General features: G+C 48.9%; 11 protein-coding genes across 11 annotated transcripts; 4 read left to right on the forward strand and 7 right to left on the reverse strand.

Moving 5' to 3' along the window:
- The first annotated feature begins 237 nt into the window (after positions 1 to 237).
- Positions 238 to 1,794, forward strand: PHATR_44138 (predicted protein). Its single transcript, XM_002186147.1, has one exon. It carries the CDS (start codon positions 284 to 286, stop codon positions 1,742 to 1,744), a length of 1,461 nt encoding a protein of 486 aa, XP_002186183.1. The 5' UTR covers positions 238 to 283; the 3' UTR covers positions 1,745 to 1,794.
- On the reverse strand, positions 1,774 to 2,520 carry PHATR_44139 (predicted protein). The gene is made up of 2 exons (XM_002186432.1): positions 2,011 to 2,520; positions 1,774 to 1,927 (listed from the first exon to the last, which is right to left on the reverse strand). Exons 1-2 carry the CDS (start codon positions 2,468 to 2,470, stop codon positions 1,815 to 1,817), a joined length of 573 nt encoding a protein of 190 aa, XP_002186468.1. The 5' UTR covers positions 2,471 to 2,520; the 3' UTR covers positions 1,774 to 1,814.
- Positions 2,521 to 2,794: 274 nt separating this feature from the next.
- On the reverse strand, positions 2,795 to 3,932 carry PHATR_44140 (predicted protein; the record flags this gene model as incomplete). The annotated part of the gene is made up of 1 exon (XM_002186433.1): positions 2,795 to 3,932. Exon 1 carries the CDS (start codon positions 3,908 to 3,910, stop codon positions 2,795 to 2,797), a length of 1,116 nt encoding a protein of 371 aa, XP_002186469.1. The 5' UTR covers positions 3,911 to 3,932.
- Positions 3,933 to 4,230: 298 nt separating this feature from the next.
- PHATR_44141 (predicted protein) lies at positions 4,231 to 7,022 on the reverse strand (the record flags this gene model as incomplete). Its single annotated transcript, XM_002186434.1, has 3 exons — positions 6,234 to 7,022; positions 5,803 to 6,136; positions 4,231 to 5,384 (listed from the first exon to the last, which is right to left on the reverse strand). The coding sequence occupies exons 1-3, from the start codon at positions 6,891 to 6,893 to the stop codon at positions 4,231 to 4,233; spliced, it is 2,148 nt and encodes a 715-aa protein (XP_002186470.1). The 5' UTR covers positions 6,894 to 7,022.
- Positions 7,023 to 8,832: 1,810 nt separating this feature from the next.
- PHATR_44142 (predicted protein) lies at positions 8,833 to 10,495 on the forward strand. The gene has a single exon (XM_002186148.1). The coding sequence runs from the start codon at positions 8,952 to 8,954 to the stop codon at positions 10,467 to 10,469; it is 1,518 nt and encodes a 505-aa protein (XP_002186184.1). The 5' UTR covers positions 8,833 to 8,951; the 3' UTR covers positions 10,470 to 10,495.
- A 242-nt stretch (positions 10,496 to 10,737) lies between these two features.
- On the reverse strand, positions 10,738 to 11,457 carry PHATR_3755 (predicted protein; the record flags this gene model as incomplete). Its single annotated transcript, XM_002186435.1, has 1 exon — positions 10,738 to 11,457. A coding segment is annotated over one exon (720 nt), but the record flags the coding sequence as incomplete, so codon positions are not given.
- A 1,047-nt stretch (positions 11,458 to 12,504) lies between these two features.
- Positions 12,505 to 13,674, forward strand: PHATR_33511 (predicted protein; the record flags this gene model as incomplete). Its single annotated transcript, XM_002186149.1, has 1 exon — positions 12,505 to 13,674. The coding sequence occupies one exon, from the start codon at positions 12,505 to 12,507 to the stop codon at positions 13,672 to 13,674; it is 1,170 nt and encodes a 389-aa protein (XP_002186185.1).
- Positions 13,675 to 14,004: 330 nt separating this feature from the next.
- Positions 14,005 to 16,671, reverse strand: PHATR_33512 (predicted protein; the record flags this gene model as incomplete). Its single annotated transcript, XM_002186436.1, has 1 exon — positions 14,005 to 16,671. The coding sequence occupies one exon, from the start codon at positions 16,669 to 16,671 to the stop codon at positions 14,005 to 14,007; it is 2,667 nt and encodes an 888-aa protein (XP_002186472.1).
- A 935-nt stretch (positions 16,672 to 17,606) lies between these two features.
- On the reverse strand, positions 17,607 to 18,819 carry PHATR_44146 (predicted protein; the record flags this gene model as incomplete). Its single annotated transcript, XM_002186437.1, has 2 exons — positions 17,607 to 18,142; positions 18,232 to 18,819. The coding sequence occupies 2 exons, from the start codon at positions 18,817 to 18,819 to the stop codon at positions 17,873 to 17,875; spliced, it is 858 nt and encodes a 285-aa protein (XP_002186473.1). The 3' UTR covers positions 17,607 to 17,872.
- A 533-nt stretch (positions 18,820 to 19,352) lies between these two features.
- Positions 19,353 to 20,788, forward strand: PHATR_44147 (predicted protein). The gene is made up of 2 exons (XM_002186150.1): positions 19,353 to 19,804; positions 19,948 to 20,788. The coding sequence occupies exons 1-2, from the start codon at positions 19,469 to 19,471 to the stop codon at positions 20,662 to 20,664; spliced, it is 1,053 nt and encodes a 350-aa protein (XP_002186186.1). The 5' UTR covers positions 19,353 to 19,468; the 3' UTR covers positions 20,665 to 20,788.
- Positions 20,789 to 21,321: 533 nt separating this feature from the next.
- On the reverse strand, positions 21,322 to 23,644 carry PHATR_44149 (predicted protein; the record flags this gene model as incomplete). Its single annotated transcript, XM_002186438.1, has 2 exons — positions 21,322 to 23,331; positions 23,391 to 23,644. 2 exons carry the CDS (start codon positions 23,642 to 23,644, stop codon positions 22,206 to 22,208), a joined length of 1,380 nt encoding a protein of 459 aa, XP_002186474.1. The 3' UTR covers positions 21,322 to 22,205.
- Between the last annotated feature and the right edge of the window lie 566 nt (positions 23,645 to 24,210).

Genomic DNA, 24,210 nt, shown 5'->3' on the forward strand with positions numbered 1-24,210 from the left:
GTCGGAAAATTGCAGTATAGGCAGAAATTGAATGGATATTAAGTATCTTTAGTTCATGCGGTTATCGTAAATAATTTTCACCCCTGCTCATTCCAATAGTGAATTTTCTCTTGTTTTGGACGAAAATTAACTACGGTACTTTTGGTCCCTTTTACATTACTACGATTCTAGAGAGACCGTTATCGTTGTAGTTCTCTAGATTCTCACGAGCCGCTTTCGCATAGTCGTACGGGTAATCAAGAATCCCTGCGACGAGATTGAAAGGGTGGGAAGGGAAAGAGAGATGAGCACGCGACGGAAGGCAGCGGAGCCGACCGTTGATGTAGAGCTTTCAAGAAAAGCGTATCGGCTCGGAGGAACGATAGTTGGAACGATACGCGTGATACTTCCGGATGATCGAGATCGACCCCGTGACACAGTGAATTCCATACAATTAGTATGCGCAGGTCGTTGTAGACTAGACCCAAGATGGCACAACGTCCCAGAGTATCAGAAAGTCTATGCAACACATCCATCATTAAGTGATCTTTCATACGATTCCAATTCGGTTTGCTTCTGGGCGACGGAGCCAATTGAGCTCTTAAACGTACAAGAGCGTCCATGGGGACGATGGGACGACATCAGGCCAAAACCGATCCAGCTTTCGGGCTACACATTGTCGCAAAAATTCTGTACCTTTCCAGACGAGCCGCGCATCTTGGAGGACGAACACTTGGCCTTTACTTTTCGAGTGGACCTTCCAGACGATCTTCCTCACTCAGTCTCGGCAACATCCTGCCGTTTGTATTACTCGGTGTTGTTCCGACTCATACTGCCAAATAAGCCGCGCGATCCTATGTGGATCCAGACTCCCTTTACTGTGTTGTCTGTCAGCGCAGACGCCGTTGTAGAAAGACCTGCGACGAAGTCGACATCGGGCGCAGGCCGTGTTCAGGTTGGACAAACCGCCCACGTGATGGCCCATTCAGTGGGCCTCCCTTGCCACGTGACCGCTCCAGAGCTCTTTCGTTTATCAGGCCGTCTTACGGTGAACCAGAGAGGTGCTGGTATTTACCGCCACATGCGTAGACACGATGCGAAGCACATTCAAACAATGAGGGTAGCCGATTCAACTGGCAGAGCCGTAGGAGTTTTGACTACAATCGGTGTTTCTGTCCTGAATCCCGGCAGTCGATGTATGCTCAAACTGTATTTTCCAAATTTGCAGGACGACGCGTCAAGGGCACCTTGCTATCAGTTTTGCGCTTGTTTGCAAGGCGAGGAAATTGCCATTCACAGAGACGGCACGCGCAAACGGGCAAGATCATTTCTTTTTGACACGGTACAAGAAACGATTGATCCCGATTGCACCGAGTGTGCTTGTCTGAATCTTTTGCTGCCGCTGGATGCACCTTGCTCGTTGCAGTCTGATCTGGTGGAAATAAATATTCGCTGTCTCGTGGATATTACTGTGGACAGCGTGGACGGGAAGGGCTATCAGAATTTAAGATTGGAAATTCCTTGCACCATTGTTCACGCTCTGTCTGCGTTTGAAGAAAACGAAGAGGATGGCAGTGAATTCAACCTTATTGCCATGGAAAAATTATTGAAACAGGACAGTGAGTTCACAGTCAAAGAAGACATAAACCATCCTCACAGTTTTGAAACAAGTGATATTGGCAAAGACCTAAAACTCCTATCACTTGCGATGGCCAAAAAATGCAATTTAATACCAGATCCTCCCGTTCTTGCGAAAGAAGACTAGCCTGTTGCGAAGTTAACATTCTTACTGTGAATAATATTCGAGCCGATATGAGAGAAATGGCAATTTATTATTAGTAGGACCGCAATGCGGGAATAGTGAATTTGTAGGGCACGCCAGCATCTTTTACAGTTCGGACGGCAAATGCAGGACTACTCCAACCGTTGGGCTGTTCAATCGGATATCCTAGAGAACCATGAGAGTGTAGCACAACTGTCAGGCTTTGAAGAAGAAACTATATGTACACGGCGGTAATCAGTAAAACTCACCCTCTCCAATCCGAATCGGTGGTTTGCCTTTGAACGTTACGTAAGCAGCGTCACCACTCGGCGCCATGAACTCCACAAATTCTACTTCCCCGGCCTTCAATCGTTGGACGAAGTCACTATAAGGAACCGATGGCTCGTTCAAATCTTCTGCTTTGAGCCCACCAAAATCGCTCCCTCGGTACTGAAAGGCAAGTCCATTGAATGGGGTAATTTCAGTGCCTCGGATTTCAGCACCAGTGTTGGCATGGGCGCTGAATGGAATTCCCCAGGAAGCCAATATGGTAGCAGCGGATCCAATGGTCAGCGACCGCCGCGTATCGGACTGCTGTCCATTGGTGTGTAGGAACGCTGACAAGTAAATGGGCCTATTTTCCTGATGAAGAATAGCATGTGGAATAAACGCCGATGCCCCCAAGTAAATCAATGAGCACAAAGCAAAGCACTTCGTCGCTTTCAACATGATTGCCTCAGTCAGTCACTGCTCCGAGGGGCAAGTTTCGAGAGAAACTTTATGAAAAAGGTTGTAGTAAAGTGAGAAGCAAAGAATAGGTAGTCGATTCACAGTCAACCATCTGCAACTGTAACACATGTAAGATCACGTGTACTTCAATCCTGACGTCACATGCGATGGATTCATAAACAAACGTGACCGGCGCTCGTTCATCGCAGAACTACTGATGTAATGTGGTTGTATCTTTACTCTAGCACAACTCACCCGAGAACGAGAAACAAAAGAAAGGGAGCAAATTACTCTGAGAAGCACATGTTCTATGTAAAATCTAAATCACATCCTTTGACTCTGGTACTCAGCTTCACACATCGGTACATGAGGGTATTTGTGACAAATAATGAGAGCTGTATGCTCGCTGACTGCCAGGAAGTGGCCGACAATTTCTGTTACGCGACGGTCTAGAAGGTTCATCGTCGACTGGCAAGTTTCGTGTGCGAATTCCTGCTTTACCACACTATCAATCATAACATCGATGTCTTCGGCACTCTTTCGGTTTTTAGCCTGTAACTCAAGCACAAATTCGGTACACTGGTCGACACGCAGCATAGTCTCCATCGCCAAAGGATCCGTCTCCGCTCGTTTTTCTTTGGTGCCACTCTTCTCAATTGAAAACCCAAAGAAATTGTTTAGCTTGGTCTCTCCTTTGTTGGGAAAAGATACGGTAGGATCGAGCGATAGATTTTCAAGCGCAGTGTCGGTAGCGATGTCGGATAATCGGCAATGCCAGCGAATAAGTAAGCGGACAACACCCAGAATATCATCCAGCGTAATTTGTTGTGCTAGAAAAGTATCGTCTACGGTCTGTAGCGCCAAATCAACCGCTTCCAGAAGTAGGGGTAGAACCGTGATGCGGATAATTTTAGTGAATCGTCTTTCGCGGCTATCGATGTGACTTGTAGTAATGAGAACTACATCGGTAGTGTTCACATTTTGTGCTTTCATGTGCTCCAAAGTAAACGTTTCGAGAGCTCTACCCAACACGCTGGGGGTGCGAAGGATTCCGACGCTTTTTTTTGACTCTCCGCTTCTTATCCGCTCCTTGCATTTCTTGTCACTCTCGAACTTTTCCGGTACGCATTTCCGCAGACTTTCGTAAAATTTGCCCTGTTGACCGTCTTCCGGCCAGATACTAGCACGTTGTGGAAATCCACCGAGAATTTTTTCTAGCAATTTGTTCCTGTCCTTTGCTCTTCTTTCATGCGACATGTGGTCATGAACAGCCTGGTGCTTGATGCTGATCTTAAATCGGCTAGAAATCATCAGTCCAAAGGCCCAGGCTGCCCCGATAATCAGCAAAGTTATCCCGACGAGCGTGACTGGTCCGAAAGGAATCATACTCCGTTTCCGTCTTTTTCGTTTCATCGATTCTAATGTGATTCTGCTATTCATGGCTAGAGTTTGGAGTCGAAGCTAATGTCTGTCAGTGTGAAAGATGGCTAGGTTACAAGGAGACCCGGGCTGGATAGCTCGACAGCAGATCACAACAAGTTGTTGTAGACAAAACGACGGAGGAAATCTTAGAAATTCCGGGTGACGCTAACGTTTGATAGTGAGATATGCATTTACACGGCCTAGTATAAAAAAGTCCTCTTAACATCAATTATATATCTGGCGATGCAAGGGTTGAGACGACTAATTTTTAATTCTAGCTATGTTTCTCTTTGGTAGGCGGTCTAAGCTAGAAACAACGACGCTCGCTTGCAATTGCACTATCGCTTGTGTCCCTTGCACACTCCATTCCCAGAGGCTTCGCATATGTCCCTTGGCACAAAGCAAGAGACGAAAGGATCGCTGCACTCCGGTGAGAGCTCCTTGGCTATGTTTTGAGTGAATCTAGTGAGTTTCGATGGGTCTTCTCTTTCTCCAGCCGCCCAAAATGATAGACACGGCCAAACAGTCATGTTTCTGCTTAGATTCATCTCCTCTATCAGTACCTCGTCCAGCACCTTCAGGACATCCACATGCGCAACTGATTGAATATAAGTAAGCATTTGGGAACCGTAAAATTCTTGTGTCGCAGATACTGATCCACTGTCATCGTCGGCGTTCTCCACCCCGTCGTCATCCCCTCCCTTCATACGACCTACATCCCTGGAAACAAGAAAATCTTGGATGTGTCTGCTCACATTAGCCGAGTTGGCAATCAGATCCACCAAAGGAATCGATAAGAGAGCTGTATGAGCGGCAACGTGAGAAAGTCGGCAATGGAAGCGTAAGATTTGCCTCAGAGCAGCCTTGAGATCATCTAGAGTTAAATCCATGTGAGAATCGGAAGACAGCAATGAGCTTTGTAGTGCGTCCACCACTTCCAAGACCAATGCCCTTGGCACGAGCCGCACAATTTTCGTCCAACCGTGAGTCTTGCCATAACCATAAGGTGGAACATGCGATGTGGCGAATACTTCTATATCCGATTCTGTTTTGTTTTGTAGATTAGTGTGTTGATGTTGTATTCGTTCCAACTGATTCATCAGTATACTAGAGATATCTCCAGGGGGAGCGACCAACGCTACTCTTTGGATGGGATCCTCATCCTTTCCACTGGTTGGAGGTATGTATTGTTTGCACTTTGGATTATGTGTAGGTAGACAGCTTTTGATCGTTAACCGGAAAATTTCTTCGTGCTTAAGATCCGCCACGCGAACCACTTTGCTCAGACTCTCCAGACCAACACGGACATCCTTCGATTGGCTGTGATGTTGTTCGACCAGAAAAATTGTCGGTCCAAAAATGGAAAGAAGTGTTGTGAATGCGGCTCCTCCAGCAAGGAGAAGAATTGCGCCACCTCCACCTGGGGCTCGTTTTCGTTTGATGGGCCCATGCTTTCGGTCAGTAGGCGAATACATCACTTCTATTTCTCCGACTGCGTAGTGGTTAGAAGTCTGGACGGAAATAGAATACGAGAACGTGAGGCTTCGGTGTTGTCCAGGCAAAGGCCACTAATTGACGAGTGCGCTTTGCCTGTGTGTATGTATGCATGTATATGTGTATGTGCCCAACCGCCATCGAGACATTGTTAGACATTTAGTGTTAGCGCCGTGCTACGACGCCTATACCCCACGGTATGTTGGATACCTAAATATCGTTGCTAGCCTCCGTATGCAAACCTAAAATCTGGAGTATTAGATGAAGGGTGTGTTCGGAACCGCATCAGCATCTGTAACACCCTTTGATTTTACATTCACTATCTGTAACATACTGTAAATATTACAATTCATTCTCGAAGGCGCCTTCTTTCGGATTGAAAGGAAATCGTTCGAAGCTGGGTGCAATCCACTTACCAACTTCCCCCGGTCCACTCCACTTGACGCTATTGGCTGCTCGACACCAATCGGCATCGCAGTCGGGTTCTTTCATAGAGGTGCCCACCATCTCGAGTCGATTGTACTTTTTGACACCCGTCGGATCACTAGACCAACGTGGTGGAACGGCATAGTGCGCTTCTAATTCGTGATTTTGTTCGTACCAACCGTATTTGGGATAGTAATGGACAAAGATGGAGGAATACCAGGCGCCGTTGAAACGACGTGGTCGGCCGTGAAAGCACTTGGAAGATTCATAAAACAGTATGTCGCCGGGAGTCAAGATTACTTCGTGAGTGTTCCCGTTAAAGTCCTGTAGAATGAAGACAAAAACCGGTTAATGAAAATACTCGTTCAAGACTACACGTCCTTTGATACGATTTCCGGCGCCGCACTTCAGTTTGACTTACTTCGATAAAGATTGGCCAGGGTTCGGCGTCGTCTGAGGAATCGATGTGCAAAATAAAACTAATAATGTGCGTTTGCATCTTATCCACATGCATCATCAGTTGCGAATCGTTTCGGTACAATCGGAAGCCATACGCACGATAAGGCGTCAGCTCGACCCCACTCCATTCTTCGGCGTAGTGGCGCAGCTCGTTCAAAACCCGTTGGCTCAGGTCGGGTCGGTCGATAAAGAGAGGCGTCGGGCCGCTAATCACATCGACATTCTGTTCGTAACGGGCATTAGGAAGGCCGTCGCGAATTCCCGCACGCAGAGCCTCTATAAGGTCTTCGGGGCACCGTGCTAGGCCAAAACCGTGTTCGGTAAAGTTGGGCACGAGGAAAGCAGAATGGATTGTTTGAATGTACGCTTCGTAACGTCGGCCACGGTCGTCGATCTCTTCGACCTGATGGAAGCGATCCATCATCAAGGAAGCCCATCCAGGCGTGTTGGGGCTGTAGTTATTCAAAGGCCAAGTGTAGTTACGACTGCGGTACTCTTCGATCCGTTCCGACTCGACGAGCAGGATCTTTTGGGCGTCAGGATTCGACAGGTCGCCCTTGGTCGTCGCCCAGACCAAAGCGGGTGCCGCAAATAAAATCGTGCAAAGGCCACGAGAGAACATATTCCAAAGGAAGGGAAGCTGCAATGGAGAGGGGCAGGTAGGTTACGAGGCTCCTTTCGATGTGGTGTTGGCGAATGATTTCTGAGGAGTTGGACGGCAAGTCTCTTCCTTGGTCGTGGCGACAACAGTCATCTTCACTTTGTAGGTCATCGCAATGTTTGTTCCCTGACATTAGCTGTTCGGATTAGTTTCCGATGGGGGCCGCAGCAGAGACGACAACACCGGGACTCGTATACTCGAATGAAAACGACCCAATGTTATATCGTGATATACCTAGGACTGTTTTCCTCTCATACTTATATGTTACAGGGTTCGACATTGATGCCGATATACAGAAATTTTTATTACGGCTTCCGGTGGTAGCGTTTACAGTTACCCACGACGGCCTGGGACAATTGGATCCGTGGATTGCTGCTGTCGAGGCCGATCTCATTGATGATATGAATGAACGTATCCCATTGCGAAGCCGACGATATCGGCGTTCGCACGAAAACGATGGATATGCCGCAGGCAAGTAAATGCGTATTGTGGCAAAAGATATACAAACGTTTACAGTTAGCGATGCAGGGTCAAGGAAGAATACCAACCCCCGGGTGTACACGCAAAGATGACAACGACACGCATTCGACCTAAAGAATTGGCACGGCCGCCCTCGAGAGTCCAAAGAAAGGGAGAATAGGACCTTTGGGTGGAATTCGAACTTTCGGCGGGCAGCATTAACCCTAACGTTGGCTTTGCCTCGAAGCAGATTCTGCGTGACACTCAAATACGGATTTTTCGAAAGGGCTCTTGGACACGAGGCTTGTTGTACGAGGCAGAATACCGGCCAGATTGACGTCCTGCTGTGATTTTAGATTCCCTACAATAACATCACGTCGATGATTTGGAAGGATCGCTGTGGTAGTCTGGGACCATTCCGGTTTCGACTATCCCTCTGAGTCCTGAATGATTCTTATAAGAGAGTTACGTGCGATACGTTTCAACCCCGATCGATCTTTGATCATCTTGCACAACGACAAGTGCCCAGGCGGCAATGATTTAGGTGGATGCAGCGTGTAGCTTTCAGTGACTGGTGTGGCTTACATTCAGCTTTGCTGTTAGTGGCGGGATAGAGGTTGGCGTCTACTCGACGCCCGTTTGTTGGACGGCGGCTAGGTCCTTCGCCATGTAACGTTCTTTGCTCGGTCGCGGCTTAGACTTATCGTTTCGATAGCTGCCACGACAAACAGCCAGAGCGGAGCTGGAAAATGGCCAAGTTTCCTTCCCGAGAGCTGCGTGCTCGGCCTCATCTCCGTCTACTATATCCGTAAGCTCATCCGTGTACAAATCAATACTTGTCGTGACTCGAGGTATACACTGAGACTCGTCCGCTCCTTCGCGAAAGCGTCGCATTGATTTCTTTTCTATCTTCACATGTGAAACGCGCTTTCTGACCTCTGGACGTTTCTTATTTTAGGATACTTGGGCAAACGAAACGGCATTGATGGGCAACTGTTGTTCGGCTCTATCAGCGAATTCGGAGTAAGACCACTCTACTCGTATTTCTCTCGCTTTGTAAATGTTAGGATTGCTCCGTCACTTTCTAGTCGGAACGAAGTTATAGTTAGCAAGCGCAGCTTTTTCGAACCTTCGGGACAGACGAAGCTAGCCGTCCAGCTTCAGAACCGAAATCAATGTCGGGGCTACATGTATATACTTGGACCAGCATCAATGCAAGCTACCGTATCTTTGTAGGGAGATTTTTAGTGCATCAAATTCTAACGACATAAAAAATAAAGAGATATTTTAATCTTGTTCGTTCGTGATTGATGTTTCATAAATCTGGTCGATGTACTCCTGTTGTAAAACGAATACCGCATCCACAGAAATCAGCTGAAAGATGGAACTCGTTTGAAGTCTGTGACGGCGGCAATGAGGATTGGAGCATATTCGCACCTGTAAGGTCATGGATTTGTTCGGTCCAGAAAGACGAAGAGAGCCTGTTTACTGGCTTCGGTATTGTCGAAGATAGTCGGAAAGGCCATTACTCTTGCAAGCACAGAGCGTTGATTGTGCGCAATGTCAGCGAAACGAGTCAAGAACCCTGGACTTCGTCGAGAGCGCAGAAGTGTTCCCGTTCCTATTTTTGGTGCGGCCGCGCCATTGATCTCAGAATCCGGCGCCATGATCGATGCAGCTTGGAACGTTGAATGGCTTGTACGCGTTGTGGGTGCCTTGGAAATGCAACATGTAACTCAGAAAGCAAACGCGTTACTGCCTTTCGAGGATTTCTATACACTGGTAAAAAAAGTGGGCCGAACATGGAACCCCAGTGTCTCGACAATAATCCAGCAATCCCCTACGCCCAGTCCTAAGAAGCTTTACGAATATTCCGAGCCAGAAAAAGTTTTGTATGATCTGGTTTGCGCTACCGACAACGTATTGTACAAACTTGGTTTTGAGTTGTCTAGTGTAGCTCGAACCTGGGAAGCTGCTTCCGATGAAAGGATTTGGTGTTTGGAGCGGCTGATGTTTGATGGAAATCGCCTGCAGGAGCTCCATAAGCTTGCCACAAAGACTAAGATAAGCAAGCTGACAAGTGACTCAGCGTCGCGTGCTATTCTCCAGCATCGCGAAGCGCAGCGAATTAAGAACGAGCAGAGTGTCACGACCTTTCATAGTGTTTCACAGCCCAAGCAGCTGGATGCAGTTATTCTAGCAGGAATGTCGCTGGAAGAGCGAGTACGCGCTCGGGCGGAAGCGAAACAAGTAAACCAAGCCGCAGTACAAGGTGCCGCGGTCGCTGATGACTCAAAATCAGATCGTGAATGGTTGGTCCGATTGGCCGACGCCTTATGGGCGCATTCACAAAACTTTTTTCATAGTCACCTGCATACTCCTCTTCTACTTAACAAGAGAAAGAAGGCCTCAAACTGCGTGATGACACTCAAAGATGCGGTGAATCTTTTAAGTCTATCCTCCGCAAAGAGCAGTGGTCTTATCGGTCGCGGTGGAAGCCTTTCCAAGCGGCAAGTTATGGATGCCGTACAAGACATGTGTCGGATGGCACCGGACTGGATTCACATTTCCGAAGGCTCCAACGGCTTACTCTCGCCTGATTCGACCGTTTGGATAAAACCGGCTGACTTCGGTTCGGTACGAATTCGACTTGCGGGTAGGAACGCGAACAAGCAGCCCGCTACAGATTTACCCGAAACCACCATATCTACCACACCGAATACAAGCAATTGTTTCAAGGATTCGACTGCTGCGAAACTGCCTGCATACACTAAGCTTACAAATTCCACCCCGCATTCGTCTGTAGCCCAGGACGAATTAAACGGTGAGCTAGTTGCCACCGACGTCAGACTCAAACGGCCGACTGAATCGGTAGGTGAGAAACGAATGAATTCACAAGAGGCTGAAGGCTTTTCCCTGCACCCAGCCAAGAAGCGAAAGATTCTACGCATTAATCCCAATTTAATCTTTACTGATGCTGATTATGACGGAGGGGACGTTATCGACACATCTTCTTTCGAGAGTCCTCGCGGCCTGAAATATCTTTTTCTTCGCATGAACGCTGGAGAACGGATTTAATCTATAAAAAGCCCCTTTGTCGTCAACATATTTTGGCATATTCTTATAGAGTGGATAGCAGTGCAAAACTGACCTCAAGCCATCTACCGTACAGGTGCTTCTCATTGCAATGAGTGTTAGTATGAGTAGTAGCAGTTCAAAAATGAGGCTTCTACCAATTTGGGGGATCTAGGATAATAGCTGCCTTTCACAGTTCGTTCAAGGTGATCAGTTAGGAAGATGTTCACTATTTAGCCAATATAGCCAGATGAGCCGCTTGCACAGCGCCCAGGATTTGCTCATATGTTAAAAAGGTAAACGAGGCCGTTAAGACAGTTTGCAGCATCTTTGCTCGCATACCAGTGAAAATCCCCTCGACTCCACCCCGTCGGTACAACTTGACTATACAGTCCCAAGTTCCAAGATACCGTGGAGCTGCAATTATTGTACGTCCATGGTCATTGGGGGGCGTGCTTTCGGCGGCGATGACACCGTCAATTTGTCCTTGCATACGCAAAACAGCCTGTGTGAGCTGCAACGGATACGTCGTGATGGTGGCAATCGTTTTCGCTACAGCACCCGTCCAAAATGCTTCTAGTGCTGTCAAGTTATCACCTAGCCGTCGGGATGCAACGCGGCGGTTTTTGAGCTGTTCGTAGACGAAAAACTGAATAACCGGGTTGGAAACGAGAAGAATTGAGGTGCTCGTTCCTTTCCACAAATGAGCGAGGCCATGATTTTTCACCGCATTGTACAACTCGACCAAGAGGGACTCGGAGAACGTATCCCCGGCAACAATGCGCAAATTCGTAACCCACAGCGGATTCGTCAATAGGACGTTGACAACACCAGCCATACAGGATGCTATGAGTAACCGCAGGCGCTGTTGGCTACTCGTTCGCGATGTGTTGGGTGATACCATTAGTCGTTTCATCAACTCGTTGACGTAAAAGAAAATGAAATTGGAGATGGCTATTGTTGCTACGATCGGTGTCACTCCCCGGTACAATTCGCCTCGCTGCAGCAATCGACGAAAGCAAGCGACGAGCTCAAGATTTTCCTGTGGCGAACCAGGCGTTGAGGCTTGTACGGAGTTTCCGACTTGAACTGTGTTTGACGAATCTTCGAAGCCTCCATCGTCTTCATCTCCAACTGCAGTAACCCAAGAATCCTGGCCGGTTGACGATGTAGCCCGCGGTCTGCTAGATTTTCTACTCGCCGTGTCGGAGTCTCCTTCTTCTTCGCTATCGCATGCGCTAGTTCTAGCCGAAAACTCGGATGAAGAGTTTTCGATCGACCTGGAGGCCAACTGCATTGGCAACGACTGCCGACTCGCAGACATGGTAGTTGTCGAAGAAGAAACTACAGACTGCATTTCAATACGTGCTGGAAGAGGCAGCAATAATGGCGAAGCAAAAGGAAGAGTGCTGAGATGAGAACGAACGGAAGCTCTACGTCACTTCACTGGAAGCAAAGTATACAGTACACCATACGTGCTCTGAACGAACCTCTTTCCAAAGGGTAGAACAGCAGGAGCGATAGCGCGCTGCCGATGGAGCCGCCAATCGCGTGAGCTAAAGGAGGGATAGGTTCTGACATGGACACTACAACCTCCGCCGTCATACCAATATCAGCGCCTCTTCGAAGTACGGGGATTGGAGTTTTGAGACGGCTGACGATACCCAAGTCTTTCTCACTGTCAATGCAGCTCACTGTGCCGCGGTGAGAAACGGGCAAACGGGCTAGCTCGTTTTGAGCTTTGACGTCCGTGACGCTGAAACGTCTAGTGTGATTACAAGTCGCGGTGAGCCCTTTTTCCAAATTTGAGATATGTCACCCCCATGTCCTGGTCTTGTCCCATAAGTGCAAAGGAATATGGTATCCGCTCTTTCGCCATTTTTCCTGAATTCGAGTGCACTGTCTGCTGGGTGCGTGCAAGTGCCGTTCGTTCCCACCCTCTCTTGACTGTGAGTTTGATACCGTATCTATAGCAAATGTGTTGTGTATGCGTTCGATGGGGAAGACAGTACAAACTAGCGCAATATGGCTTTGGGCAATGAAAATCGCATCGGCCAATGGCTTACAAGCACAAAATCAGTCGAAAAGTCAATCATCAACAGAGAAGCCGTATGCAACTTGTTCGAATCCAATATTCGCGTCTTTGGACGTAGACGGCCTCAAGGCCACTATTTGTGCGGGACAGGTATATCAGCAGCGCAATTTTCTTTCGGAACTGCAAGTATCCAGTCTTTTGCAAGAAGTAAAAGAACTGGAAGACGCCGGAGAATTTGTCAGATCTGGTCTTTCCAACACGGCCGAACGAGGAAACCAGCAATTTGGAGAATCCGACCGCAGTACCTGTATCGTTCCATGGTGGATGGATTTTATACATGGGAACGAACTACCCATAACGAACATTGTTGGGCCAAGTTTGCATCATCTGCGGCAAACGCTGGCTGAAATCTTTGATCGGCCCACCTTACTGGACTCATCACTAGCCCATGAGTGTTATTTTTCTACGTCAGGCGTGGGCTCGTTTCTCCCGCGACACATGGATGAGCGCCACGAAGAGCTAAAGGGCCCCAAAGGATGGATACAGCCGTCCCGACGATCATTTACTTGGCTCATTTACTTAAGCGATGATAACTGGACATTGGAGGAAAATGGTGGTGCATTGCGAGCGTACCCCCAACAAAAGGTATTGCGGTCGCACAATCTAGGGTCTGCTCACAACGGGAACTTGCAGATTGGATGGTTACAGAGCAAAAACGGTTCCCAGCCCGTGTACATGGATAGCTGGTGTACAATAGCAGGAGATTCGGAGCCTCACTGTCTTTTGTATAAAGTTTACGACGAAGAGCGCGTTGTTTTGACCAAACCTTGGAAGACAACGGCTATTCTACAGGGAATTTCCGTATCAGAATTCTTGCAAGAATGGGCGATCAAAGATTCCAACGGGATTGGCAAACCCGTTTTATTTCTGCATGAACAAGACGCGAAGCAGTTCAATCTCCTCGAGGATCGACGAAACTGGAATTCAGGAAAGGATCCGCAGGGTTCGTTTCCCTTCGATGTGTCGCCCGAACGAGCGTTGCTACTAATTTTTGATTCGCTGTTGGTCCCTCATCAAGTGGAAGCGGTTCGAAAAGGTCGACGGGTAGCCCTTGCCGGCTGGTTTCACGAAGCCACTCAGCCCATTCCAGCAAGTTTGTACGTGGCGCAATAGCATTGAATGGAAGCTATATATTTTATAGAGTGGTGACCGGAGCTTCGTTGATTCGTGTACTAAAGGTAATATATATTGCGGGTTGCCATCGGTTACCAAACAAGAGAGGATGCATTGTAGACTCGGTGCATGTTAATTGTAAGGCATTCTGTTCTGTAAAAAGAGCGAACATCTTTCCTAGAAATCAAAGTAGCAATCGGATGGTTACTGGGTGTGCCGAATATAGTTCAGGCTAGTGAGAACATTTTCTCTAGTATATTCTGATTGACAACATTTACAGCGACGAACAGAAATGGGAAAATATGGGGGAAAAAAAAACCAGAATCGCAGTTAGACTGCAAAACGAGTTATACTCTTCTCCATCTTTTTCAGGCGCTTCGTAAGCTTGTCGACCTCATTCTTCAAATCATTGTTTCGCTCTCGAAGAGATTGAGCCGATTTCGATGCATAACGTTCGGACGACATCTGCTCTACTTTATCCTGTAGAAATCGGCGCTCGGCTGTAACCTCCCGAATTGATTCCCGTAACTTCAGGTTGTCCGAACGAAATCGCTCCAGTTCTTGTTTATCCACCTGGTTCCTCTGGGCTTGGTGCCCGTCTGTGATCTCATCTTCTAATTCTTGGATTCGCTCGCGCAACTTCTGCTCCGTAAGCCCCTTGCGCGTATCATGGTCCTCGATTTTCATTTTCAGGGTCTGAATCTCCCGAGATTGAGAAGCGAGCTTGGCTGTCATATCGATCAGCTCTCCCTGTAACTCGTCTACTTCATCCTTGCGATTGAAAGAAACATTATTCATGTTTGAGCAAAGCTGAGATTTTTCTTTTTCTAGACGAGAAATATCGGATTCTTTGTTCGCTAGATCTTGCTTCAGCATACTGATTTCTTTGTTCAGCGATTGCAGCTCTTCTTCCGCTTCGACTTCCAGCGCCTCCATCTCTGTTTCAACCTCTTTAATGCGATTCATCGACTCCATTTCCAAGTCAGCCTTTGACATTTGCGTTTCCGTCAACTGTATTTTTAGCTTGTTGATCACGGCGTCAAGCTTCTTCTGAGCCTTAGAACTGCTCATTGGTCCCTCGCAGTTGTCTTCTATTTCTTCAAGCTTTTTCTCAAGGTCGAGTGTTCGAAGTTGTTCCGCGTGAAGTGCCTTTTTGAGCTCTTCGCTTTCGTGTCGAACGGATTCAATTTCAGTCATTGTTTGGTTCAATTCGGGCTGCAGCGCCTCAATTTGAGATCGAAGACGTAGAACTTCGCGGTCTTCCTGTTCCGATTTTTTCTCATCCTCCATGGCGTTCATGGTGGATACACAGTCCAGCTGAGCTTTGAGATCTCTGACAGCATCTTCTCCCTTCAAACAGCGGCGTTCCGCATCACGACGAGCAGCGTCGTTTGCTTCGTTCTCCGATCTCAGCATATTTAATCGTGTCTCTCGCTCACGAAGGGCATCTTCCAAGTCTGCTACTTTAACACGCAGATTTTCAATTTGAGCTTCTTTCTCGGCCAGCCTGGCTTTTAAAGTCGAATCCTTGCTCTCCCCAGCAATTGATGCCTCTGTTGTATTGGTCACATCTGCAAGGTCGGCTCGCAAAGATGCCACTGTTTGGCGTTCTGCATATAGTTCGTTTTCTAGTGAAAGGACTAGACTCCTTTCCTTCTCCAGCTCGCGTTTCATTTCCGTTAGTTCGATCGCCCCAACTTCCACTTCCGCGGCACCAACTATGGCTTCTCCGGACTTTGTTGTGTGTACGCGTCGCTCAAGCGACGCAACAAGACCGGAAATCTTGCCGCCATTAGCTGAGGATTCGACTGAAGAAGAACCGTCTACGCGAGCCAAAATACCCGTAGACGGGCTTGTATCTGGCCGTGCACTGTGATTCGATCCTGTCGGAATCGAAGATTTTGGGATATCTGACCGATCCCGAACTGTCACATTCTGGTAAACATCTGGCGACTGCGGCCTGACCGACGACAAAGATCCGTCAGCAGTCTGTCGGCGCAATTCCATGACCTCGTCATTGAGCTTTCTGTTCTGCTTACGCAAAAGTATGACGTCGTCAGAAGCCTTGTCGTTATTGATCCCTGTGTCTCTTTCTTTGGCTTCTTCCAATGTTTTCAGTTGCTTCTTGAGAGATTGGTACTTGTTGTGCTCATCGGTGAGTGACTCCGAAAGGCCGGTGATGGTTTTTTCTTGCTCGGATGCCTTGGCCTGCAAAAGCTCTAGACGCTGTTCAAGCCTGTCAATTTCGTCCCCGAGAGATTGTCGTTCGGACGCCGTCACCGGAGTACTGTTTTGATTGGCCCGATCAACCGTAAATTTGACCACTTGCTCTTTCAGAGCCGCATTTTCTATTGCGAGCGCTTCGCGTTGACCGTCCAGCTGAATTATAGCGTCATTGCGTTCTTCGACGACTCTATTAATTTCCCTTTCCTTCTTGGCGAATTCCTGGTTGCGGTCGAATCGGACCGCTTCAATTTCCTGCTTGGCATTGGTCAAATCTTGAAAGAGCGAATCCTTGTCTGTTTCAAGTTCCATGATCTGCTCGTGAAGATAGTCCATTTCTTGTCGCGATTCCACAATCTCGTGATCCGCCTGTGCCAAATTTTCCTGCAACTGTTTGATTTCGTTTCCGTGTGCCTCGCGTTCATCTGCCAAAACCTTCCGCAAGCGATGTACTTCCTTTTCCTGGTCCTGGTTCGACAACCGCTCTTCCAGAATTTCGTTCGTTTCTTCGCTTTTCTTCAGACGTCCGGTCAAGTCGTCCACTAGTTTTTGGTTGGACACGGCTAAGGAGGTCATGTGATTCATGTATTCTTTCTCGAGAACAGCCTTTTCGTTTTCTACTTTAGCGAGCTCTTTCTTCAGTAAATTGGACCATTCTTCGTTTCCGGGGACAGCGGACGAGACGGAACTCTTGGTGTCGTCTTCCAGTTCGCGGAGACGCGAGCGGAGGTCGGAAATTTCCGTCAGCAGGGTTGCTTCCGCGTTGGTCGTCATGGTGGACCTCTCGTCCTCCCCGGGTCTATCACGCATACAGTACGAGAAAGAAGCGCAGTCCTCGCAATCCGCGTCGCGACGAACGTCCAGACTCACAACGCAACACTCACAGACAAAAGCTTTATTCTCCGTTGTCTAGTCGTCGTTGTCTTCGGGGGAGCGGACCGAAACCTCTAAGTCTTGGAAGGGTCCCTACGGTGCAAACGATCACGAAGGGGGCCCAAGCAAGCACGGCAACGTGGGCCGAGTTTGGTTCCGAATGAACGGCAATCTCCGGCTTGAGGAGAAAAGGTTGACTGACAGTGGAGGTGACAGGGACCCAGGAGCAGTAGTAGACTGAAAGGGTACAGTGGGTTCTGATCGTCCAAGAACAAATCATGGGGGAGTTTTGCCCGCGTGAATCGTTCTACGCAGGAACGCTCCGTATTGTCATCTCTCCGTTCGACTCGTTTCTAATTGCCTCGGACGAGATAATTGGCGAGACAGCAAAATAGGTAACAATAGGGAGTTGCCAGACATACTATATTACCTATTGATGTTCCTGTCCGGCTCGAAATTTGTGTCCGCGATTAAAAATATTTAACCATCTCGGTCGATATGTAACGACTCCCGGATTAGTAGTTTCTCGTGACAACCGTGAGTCGCATCCCAAGCCAACCGATGACCATGCCAATCACGCATCCCTTTCCCCGTTCCGAAGCGTCCTCCTAGGACAGATAGCCCTCTCGCCGGAGGCAGTGTGTGCCTTTGCGAACGGTAACGTCAAGAGTGCCTTCACCGTATAATGCTCGTACGTTACGTACACATGCCCACACCGTTCGCAGGACAGAAAATCTACACGGTACTATGGCGCAGGATAAAACGTATACGCCGATCGTTGATGCTACACCGTCTAAGTTTCCTCCTAGTCTACATTTCCGATATTCACAAGGCTTCAAAGACACAAATTCTACAAATTAAACGGAGGTAGACAGGTCCTCGTTTTGCTTTTTGTCTCCTTGGGTTAGACAAGGCGATGATAGTCAACATTGTCAGCCTCTCCCCCCTACCCACGGCAGTCTCCAATAGCTTGGAACAAAGGCACTAGATGCTCTTGCCATGATTGGTCCCGGTCCATGCTTCCGGCTGTTCGGGAGAGACTCTGAATAGGCTGAGCGTTCCGAGGTGTGTGTTATCTCCTACCACCACCAGGTGTAGTTTTTTAATGGAGGAGTTGGATGGTCCCGTCCGTGATGGATTCATGCAGTTTGTGGTAGGGCGCAATGAGACAGGTTCCCGGCGCCAGCGACTGCTGCTCCACGAGCACGGGCGAGTCGTGGCAAATTCGTGCAAAGACGTACGTTTCGGTATCGGGTTCGTCTATCATGTGGGTTTCGTCGAGTTTGGCAAAGTCGTCTTCGACAATGTGATCCAACACGGTCGTACGCAAGTGGCGTTCCAGAATCGTTCCGTAGCCTTTCAAAAACTCCAACTGATTGTACACCAAGCGATGGATGGAAGGTGAGAATACCACCTGCTATTCGTCATTGCCGTATGATTTAGAAACGTGTATTTACTTACTTCCGCGACACTCATGCGATCCGCCATTCGTCGCATGTAAAGAGGATGTTTTTCAATCTTTTCGAGCCGCGTCCGGAGCAAGTCCGTAACGACGTACTGTACACGCTCGGTGTCCATTCGTACCAGACTAGCAAAGAGCGCTTGTAGATTGGGGTTACTCGAGAGCTCCGCATTTTCCATCTCCAACCGTTCTTCCACGGACCGGATCAAACCTTGTAGGAGTTCCTCGTTGTAGGGTAAGAGTTCCGGAGATTGTCGTTCCTGTTGCCACCACGTTTTGAGTTTAGTGTAGGGCAATTCGGCCAGAAGTGCATCTTCCGCAAGCGAACTACTCTCCCCTACATCTTCCAAAGCAAAGTCTGGTTCGTCGTGCGGGTCATCCCCGTGCCCAATACTCCCGTCCTCGTCGAAGCGGGATGAACGAATGTTGGGCAATTCGATTTGTTCGCGCGGTGCATCCGTGTCGTCCCAGTCTCGTTCTTCTTCCTGTTGCTCGAGAGTTTCCCCACGACGAGCGGTTTGGTCGTTGTTGTTGTCATCTGCCTCCGCATCCTTGATTTCGTCAAGAAGGTTGTAGAGGTCCGCCATGGTCGGTCGCCCCGAGAAATAGAGTGAGTATGTATGTGTGTGATTGTCGAGTGTGTCGACTTTGGTTGTACCATCTATACGGACGCTGGGTGGGCGAGCGTGACCATTCCAATAAGCGCGAACTACTAGTACGCGCCAACCCATCGTTTACCGTTGTCTCTGAGACACGCACCCGACAGTGACTTTCTCTACCGCGCGGAGGCTGATCCGTCATATTCTGGCTTCGGAACGACCCAGTGACGGTCGAACATCAATACCGGGTCCGAAGAATTCGGTCCAGTCACAACCAATCCAAAAGGGTTCGGTGACGGGGACACTGTTTTACTTATGGTACCATCAGTCATTGAGTCCGAAAAAGACCAAAGTACGACTTTGTTCCGACGGGTACGTTGGCTATATTTACCGCTCCCATCACCGTTTTGGTTGGCGACGACGACGACGCTAACGCCAACGGCGACGGCGGGACGCGAAGCCGATGAGCGTTTTTGGTCGTCCCGCGCCCTCTCACTGTCAATCGTGGGCTTCGGCATAGGGCACACACACAAAATATAATACACACTATCCACTCCACACACAGGCAACCCATCAACACTCGTCCTACAATACTTTCAAGGAAGCGATTCGTGTCCGTTTTCTCTCCATTCCCCGCATGCATTCGAATCTAATACGCTGGGCATCCAGCTCTTCCGTGGGACGTCGTCACGTCGTTACCGTCGCATCCCGCTCGTGGTGGGTCCGGTGTTTTTCCACCACTTCGTCGGGCCCGGGGCGCGGTGGATACCGCCGCCCCCGTCCCAAAGCGATGCACTCCTCCGCCGCCCATCCCCACTCCGTTGCGGCGGTAGCTACCGCACCCTCGACGTCGACCGTCTGGAACCACCAACCCGCGAAAGACGCCGTGCCGCGGCCTTCCGTCGAGGCTCTCAAAACCATATTCACAGCCTCGGCCATTCCCATGGTAGGGTTTGGCTTTATGGACAATTTTGTAAGTGCCTTGGTGTCGTTTGACGTGTATGGACAGGTGTCCGTGTATACGTGCGGGGCGTGTTCGTAGCGTGTCGTGCAGCACCAACAGTCCCTCACCGTGTGGTTGTCTTTGGTATTGCATTGTTTTGCTGTGGACGACAGGTTATGATTCAAGCCGGACAGTACATTGACAGTACACTTGGTGTGCAGTTGGGTCTCGCCACCATGACGGCGGCTGCTGCGGGACAAGTCGTCTCGGACGTCAGTGGCGTAGTGTTCGGAGGAACGTTGGAGCGCTTTCTACAGCGGTTGGGTTTGATACGATCGCCCTGTCTTACATCAGCCCAACGCCAGTTGCCGATCACTCGGAACGTCACCATGGCCGGCGCCGTGCTCGGGGTCATTGTCGGTTGCGCACTCGGAGCCTGTACCTTGTGCTTTGTGGATTTGGAAGCCCGTGATCGCATACATCACGCCACACAGTTGCGGGATTTGGTCACCGACCTGGTCGCCGGTGGGAGTGCCGACGAAGCCGCGCTCGTCTGTGAACGCGCAACCGTGCACGTCAAGCAGACGGGCTCCTACGATCTCGCGCACATGAAGATGGAACCGAACGCCCTCACCAGTCTCGTGCTTTTGGAAGACGGGTCCAACGGTAGTGCGGCGGCCAGGGATTGTGCCGCGCAACGAGAGGTCATTGTCGACGAGAACGGCAAGGCTCTTTACGCACCCGTCGTCAAACTGAACGGTGACGTCATGGCGGTAGTGGAACTGCGGAAAAGCGATCAGATGGAAGCCTTCCGTCCGGCCGATCTGCATACGGCCAAGGTCATGGGACGCCACATTGCCATTTTCATGGACCGGATCATTGAATCCTAAAAAAACGGCACTGCCAAGTTTTGAGGGTACACGACACACCGTAGTCGTAAGGTGGCAACTGGACGAAACAGTCCACCAATTGTTACCCGATTTTAACTGTATACAGAGAATTCTGCTCCTTTTGAATGTCCAGTATACACCTTTTACCGTGAGTAGAAATCATTCGAGCCCTGCACGTTCGCACCTCGGGTTGTTACGTCATATCCGGGTTATATGACGGGTGAGTCCCAATCGTCGAGGTCAAACCATTCTCGCACGACTTCTTCTTGAGTTGTCAAGGGTTTCACATGACAAATGATTCTGTTTCGGCCCGAAGAACATGCATGCGCAAACCAAGATATATCGCGTCGAACTCACAGTCAAGCTTACGTAAGGTCTCGCTCGACACAAGCGAGCAAACGAGGCTTGGTGGGATTGCATCCAACCTTTATCAAACAACCGGAAGTAGCCAATGATGTCCTTGTCGATGGCAAGGCGCGGGGGATCGTCCACGAGGGTGTCGAGACATTGGCCGAGGCGATACTCGGGCACCCCAGGACACCAATTGCCGACAACCATGGTACAGGGTTCTCATGGTCGGACCTTGGGAGAAATTGAACGACACGGCAAAGGCGACGCCTGTATTGTCTTGAACGTGGGAGGGAAGGAATTCTACACGTTGCGGTCGACCGTGGCCGAAAATCCGGTGTTGGCCGATCACGTGGCAAGGGCGGAAGCCAACCAGGAAATTGTACGCAACGGAGCAGTGTTCATTGACCGCGATCCTTCACATTTCGGCTTTATTCTGCAGTACCTGAGGAACCGCGTCGAACTGCTGTCCTACGGCAGAACGACCGTGAGTCTGCGCAAGAATACCCAAAATTATGTGCAGCTTCCGGAGGACCACAAAGTTTTGAGTGAGGTTTTTGTGGAGGCTTCCTATTTTCGAATTACCGAGTTGCAGGAAAAATTGTGTGATCAAAGTGTTCTCGCAAATGCTACCCGTTTTTTCAATAAGGGGATAAATCCGTTCGAAGCGGCATCCAAAATGGCCGCAAGGTTGCGAGGACTTGTTCTTGCCGTCGGTGGTATCGCAGGCACAACTACGGTGGCGACTCTTGCGGAGTTTGAGAAAATGTCGCAGTGGCTGGGACTTTCATCAAAGTCAAAGGGAGATGACGAGGAAGATCCGATACTAGATTGAGCTAACACCGAGGCTAATTTTGTCGAGACGAAAAAGACACTGCGATACGGCAAAGATGTTTGTCACAAGAACGACAAGTTTTGGAAGGCGCCATATTATCGAAGTTTCCTCCTATTTTGAAGTTCCGCTCGCCATTTTGATTCCGCATGGTTTGAAGCGAACTTTTTGTTTGGAACTGCAGCTTAAAAGGCTAGTAACACGGACACATAGTTCTATTCACACAAAAGTACAAGATTATAATTGTTCGATGAAGGACCCCATCTGGAACATCATTCATTCCCAAACCAAAATCGCTGTCGACTCGAAGTTTTGCTGGATGTATGCATTACCGATGTAGCAGTCACGGCTGCTGTAGGACTTATTGTCCCTGACTATGATTGTACTCAGAATTCGACAAAGTTTCCAATGGGTTCTCTGATTCGACATCGCTACGATGTCGAGTCGTTGGTTCTGTTTTTGAAACTTCATACTTGGCAATCGTGTATCGCAAAAGGAACGGAGGAATAATCTCACTCAGGAGGACTGCCAATACGACACTGGCGTACAATCCACGATCGGTTAGACCGTTATCGACGGCAAACACCGCGATAACGAAGGCGAACTCTCCTTCCGACGCCATGCTGAAACCCGTAATCAAGCAGTCGCGAAGATGGGGGCCGGTGAAGTTGCGGCTTTCATGCATATTCGGGACGAGAAACCCAACCGCAAGTTTTCCGAACAGCGACGAGAAAAATACCATTCCGCGCCAAAGTACCTGGACGTCTCCGAAATCCCTGACGGGGACTTGGAAGCCAATGCTTGCCGCGAAGAACATTCGCATGCACCACGTTGTTACTCGCTTGAACTGACTAATGAAAAGCTGATGGGTTCCCTCTGCGCTACAAAAGGCAAGACCAGTGACGAATCCTCCCATTAAATACGATGCTTGGGCGTAAAACGTCGCTGGTACCATTGCTAGAAGGATCCCGAAGAGTATGATGAGTTGAGCCTCATCGCGATGTTCGGATGGGATTTTGCTAATCAAATATTTCTCTCTGATATTCGGTAATACAAAGAGCGCAATATAACCCCCGAGCAAGAGAAAAAGGAAGGCCGAAAGAATCGGAACAACGACACCAACCACTGTGATCTCCCCGGTCAAGGCCTCGAGCTGACTCAAAATCACCAATGCGAGCATATCGTCTACAATTGCGGCCGAAACAATCAGCTGACCAAGGGGTGTTGATGAAATTCCACCGTTCTTGAGAACGTTCAGCGCGATGCCCATTGATGTCGGCCCGAACGTTGCGCCAGCCCCAATTGCTGCCTTACCTTCAAACCCCATGCCGTAGGCCAAGCTAATTCCGATTGAAATTGGTAAAATCGATCCAACTACAGCGATTGTAAATCCGCGTATTCCAATAACTTTCAAATTCTTGACGTCAATGTCCATGGCAGCTTCGAGCACTGTCAAAATAAGTCTTATTGCCATCCGGAGCCTTAGCCTGTCTGTATGGTAATGGATACTTGCAAGATCAAACTATCTGTCCCTTCCACCACTTACCCGATTTCTCCGAGCAGCACCCACGCTTGAGGGATGGGAGCAAAGTTAGCCAGTGGCGGTCCCAAGAGAATGCCAGCAACAATTTCCCCGGTCAAGGCCGGCATCCGTAAAAGGCTGGCGACACGTCCGGACAGGTAGACTGCTGTAAGGAAAACGAGCGCGTAGTAAAAGTCCTCATAATAAATAATTTGGACTCCGAAAGACGCATCTTCTAGTTCCCGGGGAGCATCCTTAAGCATTCGGAATGGCATCATGGGTCGGACGCTTTTCGCATGGTGCTAGATGTAGTTTGGCACAAATAATGTGACAGGTTCTCGACGAAACAGTAAAAAGGGGAAAATGGCACGAATTACGAACGTGACGTTGCGATGACGTCGGTTCGAGATGAGCAGTATTATACAATGAGTGATTCTGAGAAGAGATAGGACTGAAACATAAGTGACCGAGACAGACAATCCCTAGCTAAAAGGCAAACACCAACGTTCCATTAGGCAGCCCGTCTTTTCAGCTAGTAGCAATATAGAAAACAAAAGAACGGAGAACTATTTACGAGGAGGTTGCAGAGAAATCAGAAACGCCGAGAGCTGATCAGGCTCTTTCTCTGAACTTGTTGTAAGTGCCAAGGAAGGCAAGCAAGCAATTCTTACTCTGATTCAAGTAGACAATAATTACAAATCTGCGGTATATTCAGTCATGAGAGTTTTGACAGCTTGAAACATATCCGATCCTTCGTACGAAGACAAAACTTGTTCTGACCCGTACCGAACCAACTCTTTGGCGACTTGTATCTCATATTCATCCACCGACTTCTTTCCAGCGC

Source organism: Phaeodactylum tricornutum, chromosome 3 (assembly GCF_000150955.2).
Source record: "Phaeodactylum tricornutum CCAP 1055/1 chromosome 3, complete sequence".
Lineage (NCBI taxonomy): Eukaryota > Bacillariophyta > Bacillariophyceae > Surirellales > Neidiaceae > Phaeodactylum > Phaeodactylum tricornutum.